The sequence below is a fragment of the Melospiza georgiana genome, chromosome 2 (assembly GCF_028018845.1).
Source record: "Melospiza georgiana isolate bMelGeo1 chromosome 2, bMelGeo1.pri, whole genome shotgun sequence".
Classification (NCBI taxonomy): domain Eukaryota; kingdom Metazoa; phylum Chordata; class Aves; order Passeriformes; family Passerellidae; genus Melospiza; species Melospiza georgiana.
Genome location: NC_080431.1, coordinates 55,693,767 through 55,713,973, shown reverse-complemented (window position 1 = coordinate 55,713,973; position 20,207 = coordinate 55,693,767). Strand labels below are relative to the sequence as shown.

The 20,207-nt window shown below is 38.5% G+C and overlaps 1 protein-coding gene across 1 annotated transcript; it reads right to left on the bottom strand.

Moving 5' to 3' along the window:
* Window positions 1-203: 203 nt before the first annotated feature.
* VPS36 (vacuolar protein sorting 36 homolog) lies at window positions 204-20,048 on the bottom strand. Its single transcript, XM_058018703.1, has 14 exons — window positions 19,908-20,048; window positions 18,109-18,177; window positions 14,542-14,612; window positions 13,394-13,508; window positions 11,910-11,999; window positions 10,538-10,624; window positions 7,827-7,859; window positions 7,633-7,710; window positions 7,085-7,219; window positions 6,130-6,195; window positions 5,504-5,568; window positions 4,970-5,054; window positions 2,461-2,537; window positions 204-2,377 (listed from the first exon to the last, which is right to left on the bottom strand). The coding sequence occupies exons 1-14, from the start codon at window positions 20,001-20,003 to the stop codon at window positions 2,284-2,286; spliced, it is 1,161 nt and encodes a 386-aa protein (XP_057874686.1). The 5' UTR covers window positions 20,004-20,048; the 3' UTR covers window positions 204-2,283.
* Window positions 20,049-20,207: the final 159 nt, after the last annotated feature.

Here is a 20,207-nt window from a genome sequence, read left to right as displayed (position 1 = left end):
AGCAACACAAGCAAGGCCTTCTAATTACATTTAATTTTGCCCTTTAAATCAAAACTATATTGTACCCTTTTAGTTACAAAGTAAGACAGTAAAAATAGGATGTGCTTCAAAAACCTGCCCGGTGGAACCACAAGATTTTAATGTGTAAAGCATTTTAAAGCATTTAAAACATTCAGAAGGAAAAAAAAAACTCGACAGAACAATCTATTTAAGAAAATGTTTTAATTTTTCTTACTTTCTAGTAGCCATTTTCTCATGTGTCTGCTTAAATTCTAAACCAGCAATACAATTTCCCCTCTAGCCTTTTTGTCTGGAAGAAAAACAAAGTCAAGGAAAAATCTTGGAAAAGAAAAGCTTGAGAAGGTACCATTATTCTAAATAGGCTGTATTATTATTGCTTAAGTAAGATAATGAAACACTCAGGATTGGAGGAACAGAGGCTGGCAGTTTACACTAGGCATTTCCTCTCAGGTTTTGTTCTTCCTGCACACGACGTGCCCCCTTGTGGGGAGAGGTTCAGGCCCACAAACCACCGGCCTTCCATTACAGGCTTTTATTGGGCAAAAGAGACAGTTGTCACAAAACAGCTTTTTGCTTCCAAATTTCTCACTTTTCAGTCCCTCCTTAGATATGTGATGCTCAATGTGCTTGGCATGGATCTCTCCTTTGGGTTGTGGGTAGATGAAGGAAAGTAGCAAGCTGTAAGGCTCCTGAAGAGATGACGCCAGGTGACTAACACTGTAAAAACAGTGTGGAACTGGTTCCTTCAGCCATGTGAAAGAGATAAGTTTTAGCACCCTCGTGGAGCAGAGGAAAGCTGCCTTAAAGAAAGCACTGCATGAAAGTTTGCTTGTGACAAGAGTAAGAGGATGGATCCTCTTACTAATCCCCTGGATATAAAGGACATCCTACAAGCCACAGGCATGATCACTGTAGGAATCTCTGCACTGAACTATTGGCAGGCTCTTAACTCACGTCAACTCATGCTGTGGTAACACTGAAATGGTTCTGAAAATATCTTCAGGCTCATATTAAAATCCTTTTTGTCCTTTCTTGTAATATTGATCTGGCCATCACAACCACGGTGTAGTTACCGGTATGATGTCCTTGCCCATACCTTAAATTAACTTTATTTATTAAAAATAGTCACTTCAAAATGCCAAAAATTCAGGTAATGTGGATCATAAACATCCACTGAACTGTTTTTATCATGACAGATCTTCAAGTAGTGTAGCAACTCCACTGGAGTTATGAAAACCAAGGCTGTTATATTGCATTCAGTGTGAACACAGGGTGAAGAATACCAAACAATGATACCTTGTGATTATTAAACACAGGGTGATAGTCTTCTTTCTCCCTTCAATATAGAAAGCATATTGATTTTCACATATGAGAGGTAAGCAAATGAGATGTTTCCCCAAAACATGTAATAGGCTGATGAAACAAACAAATGATCTTTTGTTAGAGGTACAAGATAAAACATAAGCACATTAAAGCACAGAGTCTGGTAAAGTGACAGGAGGCTGCTCCACTCTGCTACAGAGAGGACAGAGAAGGGGCACCCAAAGTGCAACATAAATGGACAGGAAGGAAGATGGCAAGGAAAGAGAAGGGAGGAAGTCTGTGCTAACAATGCTTCTATCTGAGATATTAGTGTAAGACACGACAAAATAAACACGGTAATTTCTAGATTCGCCTAACATACAATAATCTCTCTTGCAGCAGGTTCTTTCTGTCTCAAATTCTAGATCCCAAAGATCCTCCCTTAGAAAACTGTTAATCGCTTCTGGGAGAAGGGATTATTCTACACTAGTTTGTTCCTTATACCTCAGTAGACACCAGAGTCCCATTTCTTATCACTGTGGATACATCTGTCTGCTTTGCTGCTCCAGACATAAGCAAACTGGAGCAAACTGGAACTGGAGTATGAAGTAAGCTGGCTTCTGGGTACTGACCCTCACAGCACTCTACAGCAATATTCTCTCCACTTTCACTGGTGTGGAATCTTCTCTTGAAATGAGGAACTACACAGCACATCAAATAAAACTTGAAAAATGAGTGAGTTGTCTTGAGACAATAGACATGCTTCTGACTTTGTGATTTCTATTTCCTTTCAGTTCCATGTAAGACAATTCAGCACTTGAAATACCTGAGAACTGTAAAAGCATTGCAATGTTCATGTCTCTTGCAGTTGACTAACGAAATAAGAATTTTAAAGTCAGTTCTTGGAAGGATTCTGCTCTCTTGTTCAATTATTACATAACAAATTGTACACAAATGCTATTAGCTTTGTGTCAGAAATAAATTTGGGTAGAATCTCAAGCCTTCCACTGAATCATCTCTGCAAAGATGGCCCATCTTTTCAGCAAGAAGCAGCCTAGAGAAAGCAAAAGAAGATGTCGTGTATTACTTGAGGACAACACGATAACTGAAGTATTAAACACAACAATTATTACCTACCTTTCTTTGGCTAAGAGAACAGACATCCCCACCAGCTTAGCAAACTCATCAGCTGTGAGAGAACCCTTTTCAGATACCTATCAAAAAACAAGTACACAAATAAACAAACCACGGCATTAGAAGAACAACAAAGTTCTTTCAGCTACTGAATCAGGTTTAACCTTGTGAAGTGATAAATTGGTAGACAATCCCTTGAGAAGAGAATTAATTTGTTTGCTTTTTTAAAAGTACAACTAATTATGAGTATTTCCCCTTAAAAATTAATAAATCTCTTCAGTGCCCTGGGAAAATTGCTGAGTATAAAAAAGCAAGAGAGAAAAGAGTTAAATCCATAAAAAAATCATACAGTACCCATTCCTTTGGAATTTTTTTAAAGATCCCTTGGAATCAAATGAACTGAAAAATTGGAATAGCTCAGACAGCAGAATACAGTCTCCATCAGTATTTACACAGCAGAACTATTCTAAGTGACTCTGCAAACACTGAAGCCTAGACAGGGAAATAAGAGAACTGTTGAGGGCAGGTCATCAAATGTAGAAATATGTCATCTCAGGTGGAAGAGAAGAATTTGAGTTCTATGGCATTTAAAATACACCCACTGCCTACAGGAAAATCCCCAAACCTTAGTAATTCACATGACATTATGGCATACTAGAGGAGTAACTAAAAGCCACCATCACATTCAGCTGACACAAAAGGCAAGTTCATTTTTGGGACTCAAAACTTTGGCCCTTTTGTCTCAATCATGCTACTTAATAAAATTAAGCCTTCTCACACACGTGGGACGTGGATGTACAAAATACCATATAAATAATACATGTGAAGTCTAGATTTATTATTGCCTTGAATTTCCCAGATAAACATGTTTTATTCCCTAAAAATTAATTATCCTTCCATTTCTCCATTGCTTTAGATTCAAGCTAAGTTGTAAATCCGGATATCGTTGCCATTTCCTGCTTCCCACATAACTGGGTGGGGAGGGGTCTATTTTGCATCATTCTCAGCAGTAGTCCTTTTACAGAAACTCAGATTAAATCAGTCCTAACATGAGATTTTCAGAGTAATGGACGTCAGCTATACAATTGGTGATTAATTATCTTTCCTCCCCAAACCACTGCGCTCATCAAGGGTGATGCTGGATTCCTTTGATGTCCGTGTCATTTCCTGTCTTCACCAGCCATTCAAAACCACATCTCTCTCCTGCCTGAAACCCTATGGCTTCCTTTCACTTCTCAGAACTTAATGCATAATGTGCAGTAACATTAAAGTATGGGTGCTTTTGGCCACAAGTCTGATCTCATCTTCCCTTTTCCATACAAGCTAGTCTTCCTCAGTTGAAGCCTCTCCCTTCCATTCTTCTATGGAACCAAAGTTTCGTGTTATGAAATAACATAAAAAAGGCACCTTGGTAATAAATCCACCCTCTGCTACTTTTTGCAGTTGACCTCCTTTGTTATCAAGAAAGGTTTTTCCTTTCTTTTCAAAGACATAAGCACTCTTACTGAAGACAAAAAAATTCATTAAAAACCAAAAATAATCAGAAAAAAGCCCTATAATGGTCTTAGTATTTTTCTACACATTTAAGAAAAGAAACTGAAAATATTAACGTATACTGAAAGATTTAAGCATTTTAATGTTGTTGATTTAGAATGGAATCTTTTAAATCACTGTAAATATTTCTCTTATCTAACAGTCTTTCTGATGAGCAAAAGCTTTATGGTGACAATATGCAAAACACACTGAACAGTCTACCTTGTGTCAAGTGAGGAGGTGTCTGTGAAAGCTCTACTTTTTCTCGACTGCCCCCTCTTTAACTTTGATGTTTAACTTTGGATACGCTGGATCAGCCTTTTCTCAAATGTATGAAAATCAAAAAGTTACATTCCACTCAGAAAGACACAGGAAAAATGTAACAAATTATAGGGTAACAGGACTGTAAAGCGTCCAGAGGCAGCACAACCACAAAGGTTTATGACACTGGGCAATTCATACTATTATTTTCCCTGATGAAGCTGGGGATTAATTCTATACACACTACTCTCCCACTGAGTGCTCTTCACAGCAGCAAACTTGGTACACATGCAAGGTACTGCTCTATGAAATAAACCCAAACCAAACAACTACCTACATGAACATTTAAGAGCTGTTTCCACTGCCTTCAAGCAGTACAGTGTCTGAAGTTCACTTCTGTTAAATTAGGTGCTCAATAAATGCCATGAATTTCAATCTACAGTGGAAAAGATTTGGAGGAAGGCTGAAGGTTAATGAAGTTTGAAAAGAGATAGAAAAGTGATTTATTCCTTAAAGAAAAAGTAATGACTAAGATTATTGCTTGCACAGAACTTTGAAGTTGAGGAGTGCTATTTAAATATTTCTTTTAGAAGATACGAAGTGGAATGCTTTGTATTTTGAAACCTCAAGAGGAAATCCCATACCTCAAGTTTTTTACCTAATATGTTTAAATTTCCCTAGCATGGTCAGAACACTGAAGGAAATGAAGTACACTTACCATCTCTAAAGCAGCAGCTACCATTTCCTCCTCATTATGAGACTGGAGTTCAATCACCATGACACCACTATCAAATATCCGAAGCCTAAAATCAAAAAAGAGAGGCAAAGTAACTAAAAACCTTGTGCACATCACTTATGGTCTTGTTTCTAATGGATCCACATCTATAACCACTTCACAAAAGGGGAAAAAATTCCCCCCAAACCCAAGCAAGCTCTCTAAGATGAACTTAAGCTTAACAGCATATTCAAATTCTGAAGAGACAGATAAAAGCAGGGCATATGTCTGGTCTTGGTTAAACCCTTTTCCAGCCTGAAAAAATTCTAAGTGAAAAAATAACATCTTCCTAGCTAAAAATTAATGTTTTAATGTAGAGTGGATGTTAATGCATAGAGCAGCATCCTTTAAGCCAATAATGATTTTGTTAATATACCCACAACAATCACAAAAAAATTCTACTTCAAGTAAAAACTAAATCATCATGGTCTGACCTGTGAGTGCCGTGCTTTATAAATAAATCCATAAAGCTCTTACCTTAGTGGTAATTTCAGTGATTCCAGCATTTTACAAGCATTTACTAGATCTTCTGGTGACAGCAACTATTAAAATAGTAAAACATATTTATTCACAGCTTGCATTTCAGGTGTATAGTATAACATCAAAACAAACAAAGTTTTAGTAGCTGAAGCTATAAAATACACTAGGCTACACTTATTGTTAATTCTTTTTCCTTTCTATTGTGCAGTCTGTTTTCTTGGCTTCTATGCTCCTTTCTGTTCTCTTACTATGTATTCTATAATAATCTTCCTTGCCTTGTTTACAGAAAGAATTGCTGTATTTTGTTTAAAAAATTTCCCATAACATTCACCATTCTTTAGTAGCCCCTGACCTTTAAGTTTTGTTTCCAGATAAGTATGGATTTTCCCTTTTACATGGTATCATAAAAAGCAGCATACATTATTATTACTTGTAAAGGATACATAAGTATTATAAGGAAAAATGAGAATGAGAAAGGTAAAACCCCTCTAATTTTAATAAAGAGCTGATCACATTGCATTGTAGACAAGTAGAATGAGCCATTGGTAGGGAACATTTTTACCCTTTAATGTCCTTATGACTGAAGTCCTGTCCTAACACTGTGACCCAGAGCAGTGTCTCACCTCCAGCCCTCGAGCACGATTCACCAGGCAGTACACTTCTGTCAGAGACATGATCCCCCCTCGCTCCTGTGTTAACGAGCACAAGACTGGTGAGAGAAACAGCCCAGGAACCTCATAATCTCTACTTGCAGGTGCTGATTAAACAGGTGAGAGAGGGGCTAAATGATGGGCCCTAATGGGAAAAAACTAAAGAGGCAAGTTGCACCTTTCACTAACAATTTTAAAATGCAAAATAGCGACATGACACCCAAGGACCGTGAATTACTTTGATTTTAAACCAGAGAATAAATCATAGGAACAAGGAATTTCAATATATTAAATCTATCAATCAATTTACTGGTTTTACTTCTCAGAAAAACTCGGTTTTCTATTCTGATCACAGTAAGTAGCACATACCTTTCACAAAAATACTGTAGTATTTATGCTTTTTAGGAAGAACATAGCCTTATAAGCTGCAATATGAAATTTAACTGTTTGGTGAGAAACCTGTAATCTATAATATCTTAAGATAAATTAAAATAGGAGATATTACTATGGGCTGGTAATCTACTTAATAATTCTGTCCTATATTTGCAAAATATATAAATTTTAAGCAGTTTAAAAAGATTCATTACTTTTATTTTCAGTCAGTGTCATTTCACTCTTTCTTTAAAAAAATGAAATATTCTGCAGCAAGGGATGAATAAAGAGCTGTTCAAATATAAGAAAGACCACTTGAATAGTTTTCTAAATCTCATCAACATTTTGCAAATCAAAAGTTGATGCCATTAGTCCTAAGAAAAATTTGTACTGAACTTTTTTTATTCAAAAAGGCAACATATATTCCTCCCATTAACATTGAGTAGGAGGCTGCGCTGCTAAATCTGCTTTAGAAAGAGGCAGACTACTACAGCCAAAACACACATCAAAATTCAGCAACACATGGAAAATGCTGGTGCAAGATGTGGTGCATTACCTCCAGGGGTGCCTGCAGGATTCCAGCCAGCTGCTTTGCCAGTTGCATGTGGTACTGTGTACCAGATCCATACGTTTCCCTCGTAACTGGATTAGCTATACCCATACTCAGTAGGTAGGACTTGAACTTAATTGTCTGAACAAGCAAACAAACAAAAAAATTTAAAAGTACAGCAGCTAATGAGTGATTCTGGTTTTTAAAAATCTTTGATTTTATTACTATAACAATGTTTTGGTGAATAAATCCCTCAGTTTATTACCAATAAAGTTAATTACTAGTCAAAGAGAAGGCAGAACTTTGTACCATTTATTTTTGACCAGCACAGGTAAAGAAAGAGAAAAATTTATACAAAAGCAGCTAAATCACTGCTTTTAAAAAGGGTTAAAGAAAAATTAACACTAAGCAAGTAAACTCAACACCATGTATAAGGGACTAAACACAACAAAACCAAACAGTAAGGGTTTTTATTAACACTACATTATTAAACAGATAACTTTTTGCTTTTCATAGGAACATTTTTGTAGAATTTAAAAACTAAATTAATTTACCTCATCCTCAGTGATGTCACCTTGTTTTTCTTTAATCTTGTTGGCTATTGACTTGGATAATTCCACCATTTCCTTAGCCTATCAAGAAACATACAGATAAGTCAACTTCCAGCACAAGAGAAAAAAGCGTGCTTAAAACTGAGAAAATGAGTGTAAGTCTACTTGGCCAAGTGACACGTGCCATTCATCCATACCTTCTCCATTAGTTTGCTAAGGTCCTCAAAAGCCTGAAATGAAAAGCAGACAATGCAGATCAATATAATTACAGCACTCAGTTTTATGGACACAGGGAGATGCCTCTGTCTACCTACCCAAGCTACTCATAAGAGCTGTGGCTCCTTATGATGAGTGTGTTACAATACGAGATACCATGCCTTATTTGTTGATAAAACTGTTTTACAGCATGTCTTATAATTGAAACAAACAATAAAAAAGAGAATCAAACAACCACATGCTTTTCCAGTATATGAGCAGAATTTCAGTATGATTTATGATGTCCATGTGATAGGAAGGGATAATGAGATACTGAGTCCAAGAAAAGATTAAACTCTCCAAATTTATTATGCTCTCTGTAAAGTGGAGGAAGGTTTCTGGGTGGTGATGGTAGGTTTTGTTCCAACAATTAACCCGCTCTCAAGGAGATCTGTTGTTTCTGGCAAGCTGCAAGACAGCTGTAAAGCTATAGATGGTACTCCTCCTGACAAGACAACTTAAATCAGTGAATGTTACTTAATTAGTAAGAAACATTCATTTCAAATGAGCAAGAAAGAGGATATCTGAGGGACAAAACCTCTGAAATGTGTGGCAACATCTCATCATTTAAGTACTCCAATAAAATGCTATGCTCTCAAATACAACAACTCTACAACAACCCACAAAGGTTTTTTAGGCTTAAATAAATAATACTTTAAAAACAGCTGAAGGTATACTGAAATTCCAAATTTTTGGTAATGATAAACTAGTATTTTAAAAAAATCATGTAAAAAAAAAAAAAGAGAGCTAGCAACTCTATTAATGCAACCATATTAAAAAGGAACTCCCTTTTCTTCCACCCTCATCAACACACATTCATTCAGCCTCCTCACTACTCTCAATACATGACTACATGTCCAGATGATCAACCTTTTCAAACAACTTTTTTTTGGTATGAGAAAAATTCCTGAACCTTTTCATCTAGAGTTGGCTTGACAGCAGAATGGGAGCCCTCCAGCCTCAAGTAAAGAATGTTCAGTTACACTGTCAAATAGCCAGAGAGACATCTTGCCTACAGCTTCTAGCCACTGCCTCTATGTCATTTCTGCCCTACTCTGACTAATCCCCTACTAGAAAGACACACTTCAGCAGGGTTTTTGCAGGAAAACCCTGTTGTTCCCATATACTTTTAGGTGCCTTATGAAGAAGCTTATTGGTCAGAAATTCAATGTGCAAAGAACAAAAGGAGATACCTCTAGAAAGAGACAAGGTTTGCTTTTCACCTCTGTTATGGTTTGACCTCCTTATAGTGCCAGTGTTTCTCCAGTGACTGGACAAGTTTAGCCCCTAACACTTGGCACCTGAGTTAGATATCCAAAATTAGGTGGTCCACAGGGAGAAAAGAAAATATGTCACTGTATAACAATAATTCACCACTAAGAAAACAAAAGCTTCTATTGGAATACTTCTTCTTACTCCTTAATCTGCCAAACTGAATAATTTACAATAGATCTCCCAATCTCTAGTGTAAATCAAAGTCTTGCTACTCTACTTGTATATGATATCAACAATAAGTTTTCTGACAGGGCTTTTCCCAGCTTGTTTCTAATCTCTATACCTGCATGAAAACAACATTCATCAAAAGAAGCCCTGATTTAGCTAAATAAACAGTATGCTGTGTCTAACTCCTCCTCTGCCTGACTCACCCAGGGCAGGCCTGGAAACAAAGGGGAATGTGCACACACCTAACAGGAACTTCCTCAGATAAACAAAAGGCTAAAGAACTGGATTCTTATCAGCACTGAACAGCAGATGCAGGAAGCCTTTTCCTGGAAGCCAGGGCACCATTTTTAAAATTAAGTCATTTATAACATTTAAAGCTGGAGGAAGGCAGGATTTTACAAGTCATGGCTTTCCTCTGCTCACACAACATGTATAAATGGATTTCTTTTACTCTCTGACAAAGCTACTAAAGGAAAAAATATGCAGACAATGCCTTTTGAACTATATACCCACGCATGTAACCAGAATACCTTTTGAACTACACACAAAACTTCATTCAGTACATTCCTCACAGACAGAAAGCAAGAAAGTTTAAAGCTCACAGTATCTGAAACAGCACGTGGCCTGCAAAGGCACTTTAATTTTTCTAAGTATTTGAGTAGGGAATGCCTTTTTCTTGTGGCACACTGAATCCCATAAAGCTTTGCCATAAGAACAAATCTGCTGCATGTAGTTTATGAGTACTTTTGTATCAATCTCTACTACCACGACAGAATCAGACTATTTTTGAAGGTACTGCTCTCAGGTATATATGAAGAAATTAAATGCCTCTGCTGTCCATTAGTATTGATATATGGAATTCAACTATTGTGCTGGTTCTATGGAAAAGAATGGTCTCCAAGTAGGTAGGTACTTTGCAAAGTATTTATAACATCTTGTCCATGTCTGGACTGCAAATCATTTTACTGTAATTATAAGCCTAAATGTAACATCTAAAAACCTGGCTTTAAAGGAATTGTTTAAATGAAGTACTTTTACATATATTGGTAAGTAAGTTAAACAAAATAAATAACTATACACTGTACACTCTTAATAAATTCAGACTTCTCAACAAAAACAGTAAATAGTCTCAGCTGTCCCTAAAAGAAAGTGTGAATGGATGTAAATAGTTCAGACAGGTGGCTGACCTTGAAACTTCAAAAGTACCTACCTCGGAAATGTTTTTGTCAGTCTCTTTTCTTTTTTCTTCTAATTTCCTTTCAATACCTACAATTCCTACAGCCCTTATTCTTCCTGCCTAAAAAAAAAAAAAAAAAAAAAGAGTCAGAATAGGAAATGCTAAGTTTTCTCATTTGCCTCACTGTGAAAATTAGAGAACCGGAAATATTCCCCCAAACAGCAGATACCATTCATACAATATTTCATGCATTTCTTAACAGTAATTTTCAAACTATTGTTAAAAAAATAAGAAATGTGAACCACATATGAATTTGCTGTGCTAGACAAGTAATGATATTGACAGTATATTTGAGGCTATTAATATGGGTTAATATCCAGACTAAGTATTCCAGCTCATCTCAATTCCAGCCTCTCAAGTCCATGTGAACATCTATACTAGAGCTGTGGAAATGCCTGAGTGCACTTCAAGAAATCCAGCCTGAAGAAACAGAAACATAGAAACACAATGCTAAGTACAGTCTAATTTACCTTCCTCAGAGATATTAGAATGCGGGCGATGGTGAAACTTTTATGCCAAATAAGCTCTAGAAAGGTTGGCACCTAAGTGGCAGCAGTGCCAGGCCTCTCACCTCTGACTGCAAAGCTCAGCACTGGTGTTAGAGAGTTGCTATGACTTAAATAGAGGCAAGGCATTTTGATTAGACTCTTCATGCATTACTCCAAATGCAGCTGTCCATATAGGTACTGCATTTACCACAGGGAACATACATGATTTCATATTGAACAATCTTTAAATCATCCTATTTCACTCATACAATACTATATATTCATATATTCAGCACATTAATATATAGAAACAACACCTACATGTTTATCAGTGTTAATAACTTAGAAGTATGTAGGCAGATAAACCTTATTTAATATATGACATTCTTCCTAACAACTGTCCATTTAGAATACCCATTTAAATCAAACATATATTGGTTTTAAAGAGTTATATAAAAGTCACATGTTATATTGACTTCCAGCCTCAAAATAAACCAGGAATCACACTAAAGACAAAAAATTTTCCAGCTTCATTGGACTTCACATGCTGAATAAAAGTATGTGCAAATAAATATTGTATTTTCACAATTATGTGTGTTTGTGTCTAACTAAAACAAACAAACAAAAAAGGAGCTCATTATCTAAGCATACTCAAGAGAGGCTACTGTGTTCTATCAGATGAAAAATGTAAAGGACAAACTAATTTATGCCAGTGAAAAACCAGGCAAACTAAAGCTGAATTTGTGCACATGCCCATGATGCTGGTTAGAGTCACATGCTGGACGTGTTATATGAGGGTGGCAAGAAGTGGCAGTAAGAGATTACACACAGATCCTGCTCAGAAGCTCTGCACATACCTGTGAATCCTTGTTAACTTGCATGGCCTGACCAGTGGGCATGCTCTCCCATCTCCTCTGTGTGATTTCTTCTGATAATCGTCTGTAGAACTGCAAACATTAAAGAGTGACAACAGATGTTTCATGAACTGTGCAGAGTACCTCTGTGTATTGTTAGCATCTTGGTGATGAAATAAACTTCACAATGCATGGAGACAAAACATGATAACACCTACACAACTCATTATATGGAAATTCTTAATGTCCAGCCTTCAAAAGCATTCACATCAGAAGAGAAGCCATGCAGTCACTAAGTACTTCCATTTTAAAATATTTCTTCAGATTTTCAAAATGTCCCAAGCCATGTTAAATGTTGAGGTATACTCAAAGGCATGTTTTTAAAGGAAGGAAAGCTCAACAATCCAATTGCTGTTGATCTGCTAACTCAACAATATAAAAACAACCACAGAATCAATGACACCAATTTGTTTATTGCTAATACCAGAAGGTGGCATTAGGTAACACTGTGTCCCACTGACCAACATCCAGAAAGAAAATCTATTCCACCCTTTTCATTGTTCAGGTTCACAGAAAAGCATTCTGAAGTCATAAAGAAAGGCTGGGGTTTAACTGACGTGCTAGGCAATCAGCAAGCAGAGTACGTTTGATTTTCAGACACAACATTAAAATAAACATGGTTATGATTGCGAAAAACACACATTTATACTATGAATAAACCAATAATCATCAGAATGTGAAAACTGCTCACAAAGAAATGAAAGTGAGTCTGATCAAGCACATGCATTTTTAAGACATTCAAACTAATGTGAGTTGCAAATCTTATATTCTGCAATGAACGGGTACACAGCATGAAGTTCTCAGTCTTTTTCCACAGCATGAAGTTCTCAGTCTCCTCAAATGAGGATCTTCCACTGTGAAACTTCTTTACAGAGTGCAATTTCTTAGGTTTTTAGGATGAGCTTTCTTTTAAGAATATATTACATTTTTCCTAGAATGCTCAAAGCCTTTGGGATTTGGTATAGGTTAAAAAAATTATACAGTGTAAAATGAACAAAAGCCCTGAGGAAAGAAAAGGTGTTCAACAATAAAATTAGAGAGGAAATTAGGACTAAACTGTATGATCCCTGTTTAATAGGGGATTAGGTACAAAAAAGTATCTTTTACTCTGTTAAACATTTAACAGATTTCAGAGATGTCATTTTGGAAAATCCTGTGTTCAGTTAAGTAGATTAGCAAAGGAAATATAAGATTATACTAAATGCCCTAAAATAAGGATGCCTCTTGACATTTCTGGAACTCTATTTGCAGTATTTAATGAAAGAACAAGGGAGGCTCATAGTGTTTGTCTCCCAAAAGGATGTATTGAAAAAGCTCCACCTCAAAAGTAAACATGGAAAGATCATGGGAAATTATCACTAACACAGCAAGAGGAGAAAAGCATGCCCAAGACCTGATTGTGCTTGGCATCCATGGTACAAACTCACCTCAATCTGCCCATGTTCTTTGAAAGAAAGCTTGACGTAGGAATATTTGCTGCTTTGGAATGGACCAGGCTCTTTGTTTGAAGAAGCAGGATGAAGATGAACTACTATTTTGGCACTATGGAAAAGGAAAGAGAAGATATTTCTGTAATATTTAAATAAACTATTTCTGCATCAAAGTTAACCATTTCACCAAAATCTCTATTAACTATCTCACGTAAGAGCTAAAGATCATCAAAGAATGCTTCTATTTATGCATAAACATTTAAATATTTTGATGAAGTAGATCTTGCATAAAAACTACAACAGCCTCTAAAGCAAAAACACGTTACAAATTTAAAATGTACCTATCATCAATACTTTATAAATGAACATAACAGATTTTAAAAATTCAAGCAGTAATTTCAAAAAAAACTTTTAGTTAGGATAAAAACTGACTATCAAGTTATAATTTAATTTGGCATTAGTTATTGCAGGTCAAAAGCTAAAATATGTTTTTTCCTGTTTGACATAGGAAAACAAAAGGTGTCAATATTATGTGTAACCTATTTGACTTCTATATGTCACTTGTGGACACTGTGTGTGAACTTATCCAAAACCAACATTCAAAGCCAACATGCATGAAAATAACAGTCTAAAAGGACACCTACTACCAAAACAAACCTTGGGAGAGCATGATTTTAGGAAAATTAACAGACTGCTATCACACCATGACTGCAAGTCCTCCATTCCCATCTCACTTTACTGATATCTTTGCACTGGTCTTTACTTACCTCTCCAGCATTAATGAATAAACTGATTTCTTCTGAATACCTCCAGCATACTACCTTGCCAATCTGACAATTGTGTATGTATTTCTCCAGCCAAAATTTTTTCTCTCTTTAGAAACTTAAAATCAGAATTGTTTATGTCAGAAAGGACCTCTAAAATCATAAGTAGTGATTACAAGGCAGTTAGTTACAAATTACATCAGTCATGACTCTCTTGCACATTTGACCTCCCCTCAGTGTTCCTTGTGACTGTCAGGATGGAAAATTAACATTGCACACGGAACCTATCATGGATTAATGGATTAATCTATAATACTGGGTATCTCACATAAGATGCATGTGAAAGGATCCATCTGGAAAAGACAATGAGGATGGCCATACCTCTTTCCTATCCCAGCTGCTTGCTCTTCAATAAATACAATCTGAGACAGAGGTACAGCAATGCAGCACTCCTGCAATAAACACCACAAACACAGGTGAATTAAACCATATCCTGTTTATTCACTCTCTAAACCCAAGTGTTCTCTTTCTCCATTTCACAAACAGTATGGATATCTACAGGTGCTGCCTGAAGCACTTTATGTGAAATATGATGGTAGCAACAGAAACAATGTATTACAGTGAAATATATGTAGAAAAATAACAAAAAAAACCCCAAACCAAACAACTGAGTTCTAGTTAATTAAAAAACCTCAACAAACTTAAGTGTCAATGCATCAACTTTAAAAACCTCAAGCTAGATTCACAGAAGAGACTATGAGATTAAAAAAAATCTTTAGATTTAAAGACTAAGATTTGCACGCTACCGCACCTCATCTCGGCAGGTGTACAATACTCACAGGTTCTTGACATTTTTGCACTGATGTTACCTTGAGAGCTAAAAAAATATCCAAACCCACCATTCTTTTTAAATGCTGAATATTTAAAATCTACACTATTGTCTGAATGCAATAGGAATTTTTCCATCCATCCTACAGTGAAGGAGTGCTTAATCCAGCACTTGATGCATCTCACCACACATTTATTGGACTGTGCTTTCAACCAAACAAAGAGCAAGAAACAAGGCTATATCCATCTACTGGAAACTAAACTATCCCAGGCTAAACTCTTTCTACATGCATTTGAGACAGAAGTTGCTATGGGAATGATTCAAAACATCTAATAAGGTGCCTGGTCTTGTTTTGGTGAACATCCTTTGAGGAACATCATCTCCCACACAACACCTTGGTGAGTGACACAGTCACACAGAAACACAGGAAACACAGGCTGCATTCCCTCTCTGAACTTCTCTCTTCCACCTGCCACGTCTAGCACCAGTTTACAATAGACACTGTTAGAGGGCCCTCTTGATCCCTACTACCAAAACTGCTCCTCTTTGTATGGAGTAATTAAATACCCATTAAATTTGGGAGCAGGGAAGTACACATGCAGGAACTCCAACTAATAAGTAAATGTCTTATTGGGAAACAACCTGGGTTATACTTCCTTTCCTAAAAACTCTTAATGCAAGCTATCTAGGCTCTTCTATGACTCTAGTTTCTAAAGTCATTACAAACAGTTAATAACGTTTGTAAAACAGCCACAAACTTCTGGACACTTTAAAAGATAGGCAAGATGATACTTCTGTTAAAAAAATGTTTTGAAAATGACAAAAAGAGTTCAACTACACATAGTATGTGAAAAAGAGTTCAACTACACATAGTATGTGCAGTCAAAGTCACCGATTCGTTTAGTTCCAAGACAGAAAGTTATGAACAAATTTTAAGTACAAGGATTTAGAATCACCCTTTCCTGATGTGAGACGCTACAGGAAGGGAGACAAAACCAAAAAGGTGTTAAATACACAGTGTGTTTATTTAAATTTTGTTTTCCAATGCCTCATGATCCCATTATGCATGATTTTATAATTTAAAAATTTGTGCAAATCTAGCAATGTAACAAACTTTACAAAATTCCTTTTTTTGTTTTTTTAAAGACTGTTGAACTGCAGATGGCATGTAAGAACAGCAGCTATAGGACCCAACTGTTTCTGTAAGATACATTAACCTAATGACATGTGCCAAATTAATTATTATACATTGCTGACACAATAAGAAAGGGACTCTCTCTACAAATTTTTTCTAGGTGAGCTAGATAAGGTTTCTAAGTCTGATGTTAAACCACAGTTGAGCTTAGACAACAGCTTACCAAGAGAACAAAAGGGCACCATGCTCACCATGTTTCAGTACTGAGAACTTGAAAATTAATCAGCTTTATTTAACTAACAAAGTTAATTACATCTCCCAACCAGAACTGGGTAATTTTTGCCCATCTCCAGGCCACATTTCTGCCCCTTCTGTTAATCAAGCCCGAGCTTTTCAGAATCTTTGCTGAGTTAAATTAGTTAAAATAAAATTATTTTTCTTCTTCTCCAAGGTTTTCCTCTGCTGATTTAACAAATTTAGTGAGCTTGGAAGAATACAAGAAATCACATGGCCTAGGATCAGATGGAAAAATCAGGGAAAAGAGACAAATGTAATCTTTTTGTTGGAAAGGAGAGCATGGATTTCAGTTCTAAGACTTGATGAAGCCATAATGCCCAATGTTACTGTAAGCATGCAAAAAGTCCAAGTGAGAAGATTAGATACAGTGGCTGCTGTAGTACATGCTCAGCTCTCAAAAAGCAATGCTGATGAAGAAATATAAGGTGATTAACACAGAGTTTAGCACATTATCTCATAAGATAATGTGATGGCTGTGCAAGAAAGCCCCATGTTAATTTATACAGAGCAGCTGGTGCTCTGGACAATCAAGCCCTAACTTGTGTAACAGTAACCCCACCATGGGTAACAGCTCTTTAAACATTTTGAAAAAATGTGTATTAAAAATAGATCTACAGTTCCTGCAAAGAATCCCTAAAGAAAACATCATACTACTCTGCCAAATTAAGATCTTTGGTGACACTGCCTTCAGAGTGCTCTTAGTAGCTCCCTGCTTTGAAGCAAGGACGTGGTATCTGCTAGGGGTCAGCCTTTGAATGTGAGAGGTGCTTCAGCTGCCCTTGCACAAAAGCAATTCCAGTGGAATACAATTTGCTTTTGAAAAGCTGTCATCTGAACGTGCTCCATCTAAACTTTGACTTCCAGGGTTAAATTTATCAATTATTGTGTCCAACACAAGCATAATCCAGCCTGGTCTGGGAAAGACTTCTCCTCCAATTGCATCTGTGGAGTGGTGCCCATTGTCACAGTCTATGCTCAGAGCTTTATGTGTTTGTGGTCTTGTTCTCCCACTTCCAGCCTGCATTCCTAGGCTGTGGTTGATGGCACAAAGCATTCAGCAGCTTTACTGCAGTTACCACACTGTAGTTCTGGCAGGGCCATTTAACCTGTGACCAGCTGTTCACAGCAGTACAGTAAAAGTTCTGGCTGATTTAAGGGATGGTTCATGGCAGAACAGGCAGCTGGGAGGGCAACATGTCTGTGCAAAACAACATCACCACCAAACACATCCTATTATCAAATCATGGTTCGGGACTATATGATGGGAGCACAATATATGACAGGGCTTGGACTTGAAACCAACAAGAAAGAAAAGGCTTTCCTAGACAAGGAGCACAGGAGAGAACTTCATATTATGATTTGCCTGACACATTCAATTTCAGTTTCAAAATCAATATTTTTTAGTGTGTGACACCAGGCTCTTTTCTCCTTTACTTCTGTGCAGTCAAAAAGAAAATTTTATAGGATACATTCCTATACCTCCTCATGTCTGCATGATGATTTTATTAAACCAGGACTGGATGAAAGAACACTACATAATCTTCTTTCTGTTGAGAGCCAAAAAGTGGACTATACTTGTAAAACAAAACACATATAAAGGCAGGAATAATCCCCTCTCTGTGTACAGGCTTTTCATTGCATGCTACTTGTTTATTAGGAAATGTACAACTGAATGGTTGGGACTTACATGATTCTTCTGATCCCTCCAGATCAGTCTGTGTGTGCTCAGCAGTAAAACTCCACTATCAAATTTCACCTGGGCAGGAAAAATAAAACAGATCAACACATTGAACCAGTAAGTTACATAAATACTGGTCTTGGAAACATTACACCTTACCACAACCGAGCAATCAGATTTAACAAGCCAGTATTTTGAGAACACTCCCTTTTTTCCAGAAAACAAAATACATGAAATTTAGGAAACAATGGAGAAAAATGGTATAAAAGGATTTGATGGATAAACACAAACTTCCTTTTTCAACTGTATAAACTTTCCCCTCGGAAATCCTGAGGGATCCTCCCTCCATATAATCTGCAAGATATACTAAAGTTCCTAAATGTATTTTAAACAGGGCTATTGGCTTTGGAACATTCCCTGTATGCTGACAAAGAAGGTAGAAGCTATGCAAAAAAGCAAAGCAACCTAATAAAAAGATGCTGCACGCAGTCTGAAATCTTCCATCCTATCACACAGGAGTATTGCTTCTGTCTGTGCTGCTGTTGAAAAGCTCTTTACTTATCAGACAGCAAACAGTACCTGGAAAATCTGCATTAGCAAATCGCTTCCTACTTGTAAAATCGGAGGCACGTGTTCACAGCTTTTTGTGAGGGCATGCAATTACCATGGTGTAGAAAAATGGAGAGACCAAGATTCAGTCCTGCAGTGAAGTGAAGCAATGAGCAGCACGGCTCGGAAAAGAGGAGAGGGCATGTCAGCACGCAGGATGGCTCAAGTGTGCATTGTGCGTCCTGCCCTGTACCGCACAGGAGTGACAGCCCGAGCACAGTGACACTGCCTACACACACCCTGTGCGGGTCCCACCCCTCACTCCGTGTCACACACTCTGTCCAAGGCCTTTCTCACAGAATCACAGAATGAATTAAGTTGGAAAAGTTCTCTGAGATCATCGGGTCAAACCTACGACCCAAAATCTCCGTGTCAACCAGACCATGGCCTTGAGCGCCAAGTCCAGTCCTTAAACAGCTCCAAGGATGGTGACTCCACCACCTCCCAGGGCAGTCCATTCCAATGTCTAATAACCCCTTCTGTCACGAAATTCTTCCTAATGGCCAATCTAAACTTTCCCTAGCACATCCTAATGCTACTTCCTCTTTTCTTGTCACTTGTTGCCTGGAGGAAAAGGCCGACCCTGAGTTGGCTCCACCCTTCTTTCAGGCAGCTGCAGAGAGCAGTAAAGTCCCCCCAGAGCCTGCTCTTCTCCAGGCTAAACAATCCCAGCCCCTTCAGCTGCTCTTCCTACGACCTGCGCTCCAGACCCTTCCCCTGGATCCGCTCCAGCACCTCGCTGTCTGTCCGGAGCTAAGGGGCCCGGAACTGAACACAGGATTCGGGGCGCGGCCTCACCAGCGGGGAGCACAGGAGGACAATCCTAGCCCTGGTCCTGCTTCCCACACTATGGCTGATACAGGCCAGGATGCCATTGGGCTACCTGGGCACACTGCTGGCTCACGTTCAGCCGCTGTCGACCAGCACAGCCCCTCGAAGCTTGCAACTCCGCCCTAATCTCCCCAAAGAGACAAACCCTACCAGACCCTGGCGCAGAACGTCCTCCCACACCCCCGCTCGATGCTCCGCCTGCAGCCCAAGCCCTTCACACACTTTGCATCGCGTCTCTCGCCCAACACGGCCCGCACTCACAGCCCTGCTGCCCCCCTTGCCTAGGGCCCGCCGCCGCGTCCTTTACCCTCCTCCCTGCCCCGGCCGCGCCGCCAGGCCCCGCGCGGAGCGGCTCCAGCTCCCGTCACCTTCTCTTCGCCGTCGCTGAGGCGCACGCCGCGCTGCTGGATCACCAGCGTCTCTCCCAGCTCCAGCAGCCCGGTGGTCCACGAGAACCTGTCCATGGCCGCCCTTCCCCACCCGCACCGGGCCGCGGCCGCTGGGCGTGCAGGAACCGTGCGCGGCTGACCCGCGCCCTCTAGCGGCGGCGCGGGGAGCGGCCGCCATGTTCTGCCCCGGGGAGCGGCGGCAGGGCGGCGCCGCCCGCCATTGGCCAGTTCAAGCGCCGCGGCCGGGCCAATTCGGGCGGCGCCGGGCGATTCAAACGC

Bases quoted from the DNA above. Each gene is read 5' to 3' on its own strand.
- VPS36 (XM_058018703.1), bottom strand. From the start codon at position 20,003: ATGGACAGGTTCTCGTGGACCACCGGGCTGCTGGAGCTGGGAGAGACG. The intron at 18,178-19,907 runs GTGACGGGAGCT...TTTCCTGCCCAG, and splicing joins TCAGCGACGGCGAAGAGAAG to GTGAAATTTGATAGTGGAGT. The intron at 10,625-11,909 runs GTATGTGCAGAG...TTTTTTTTTTAG, and splicing joins AAGTTAACAAGGATTCACAG to GCAGGAAGAATAAGGGCTGT.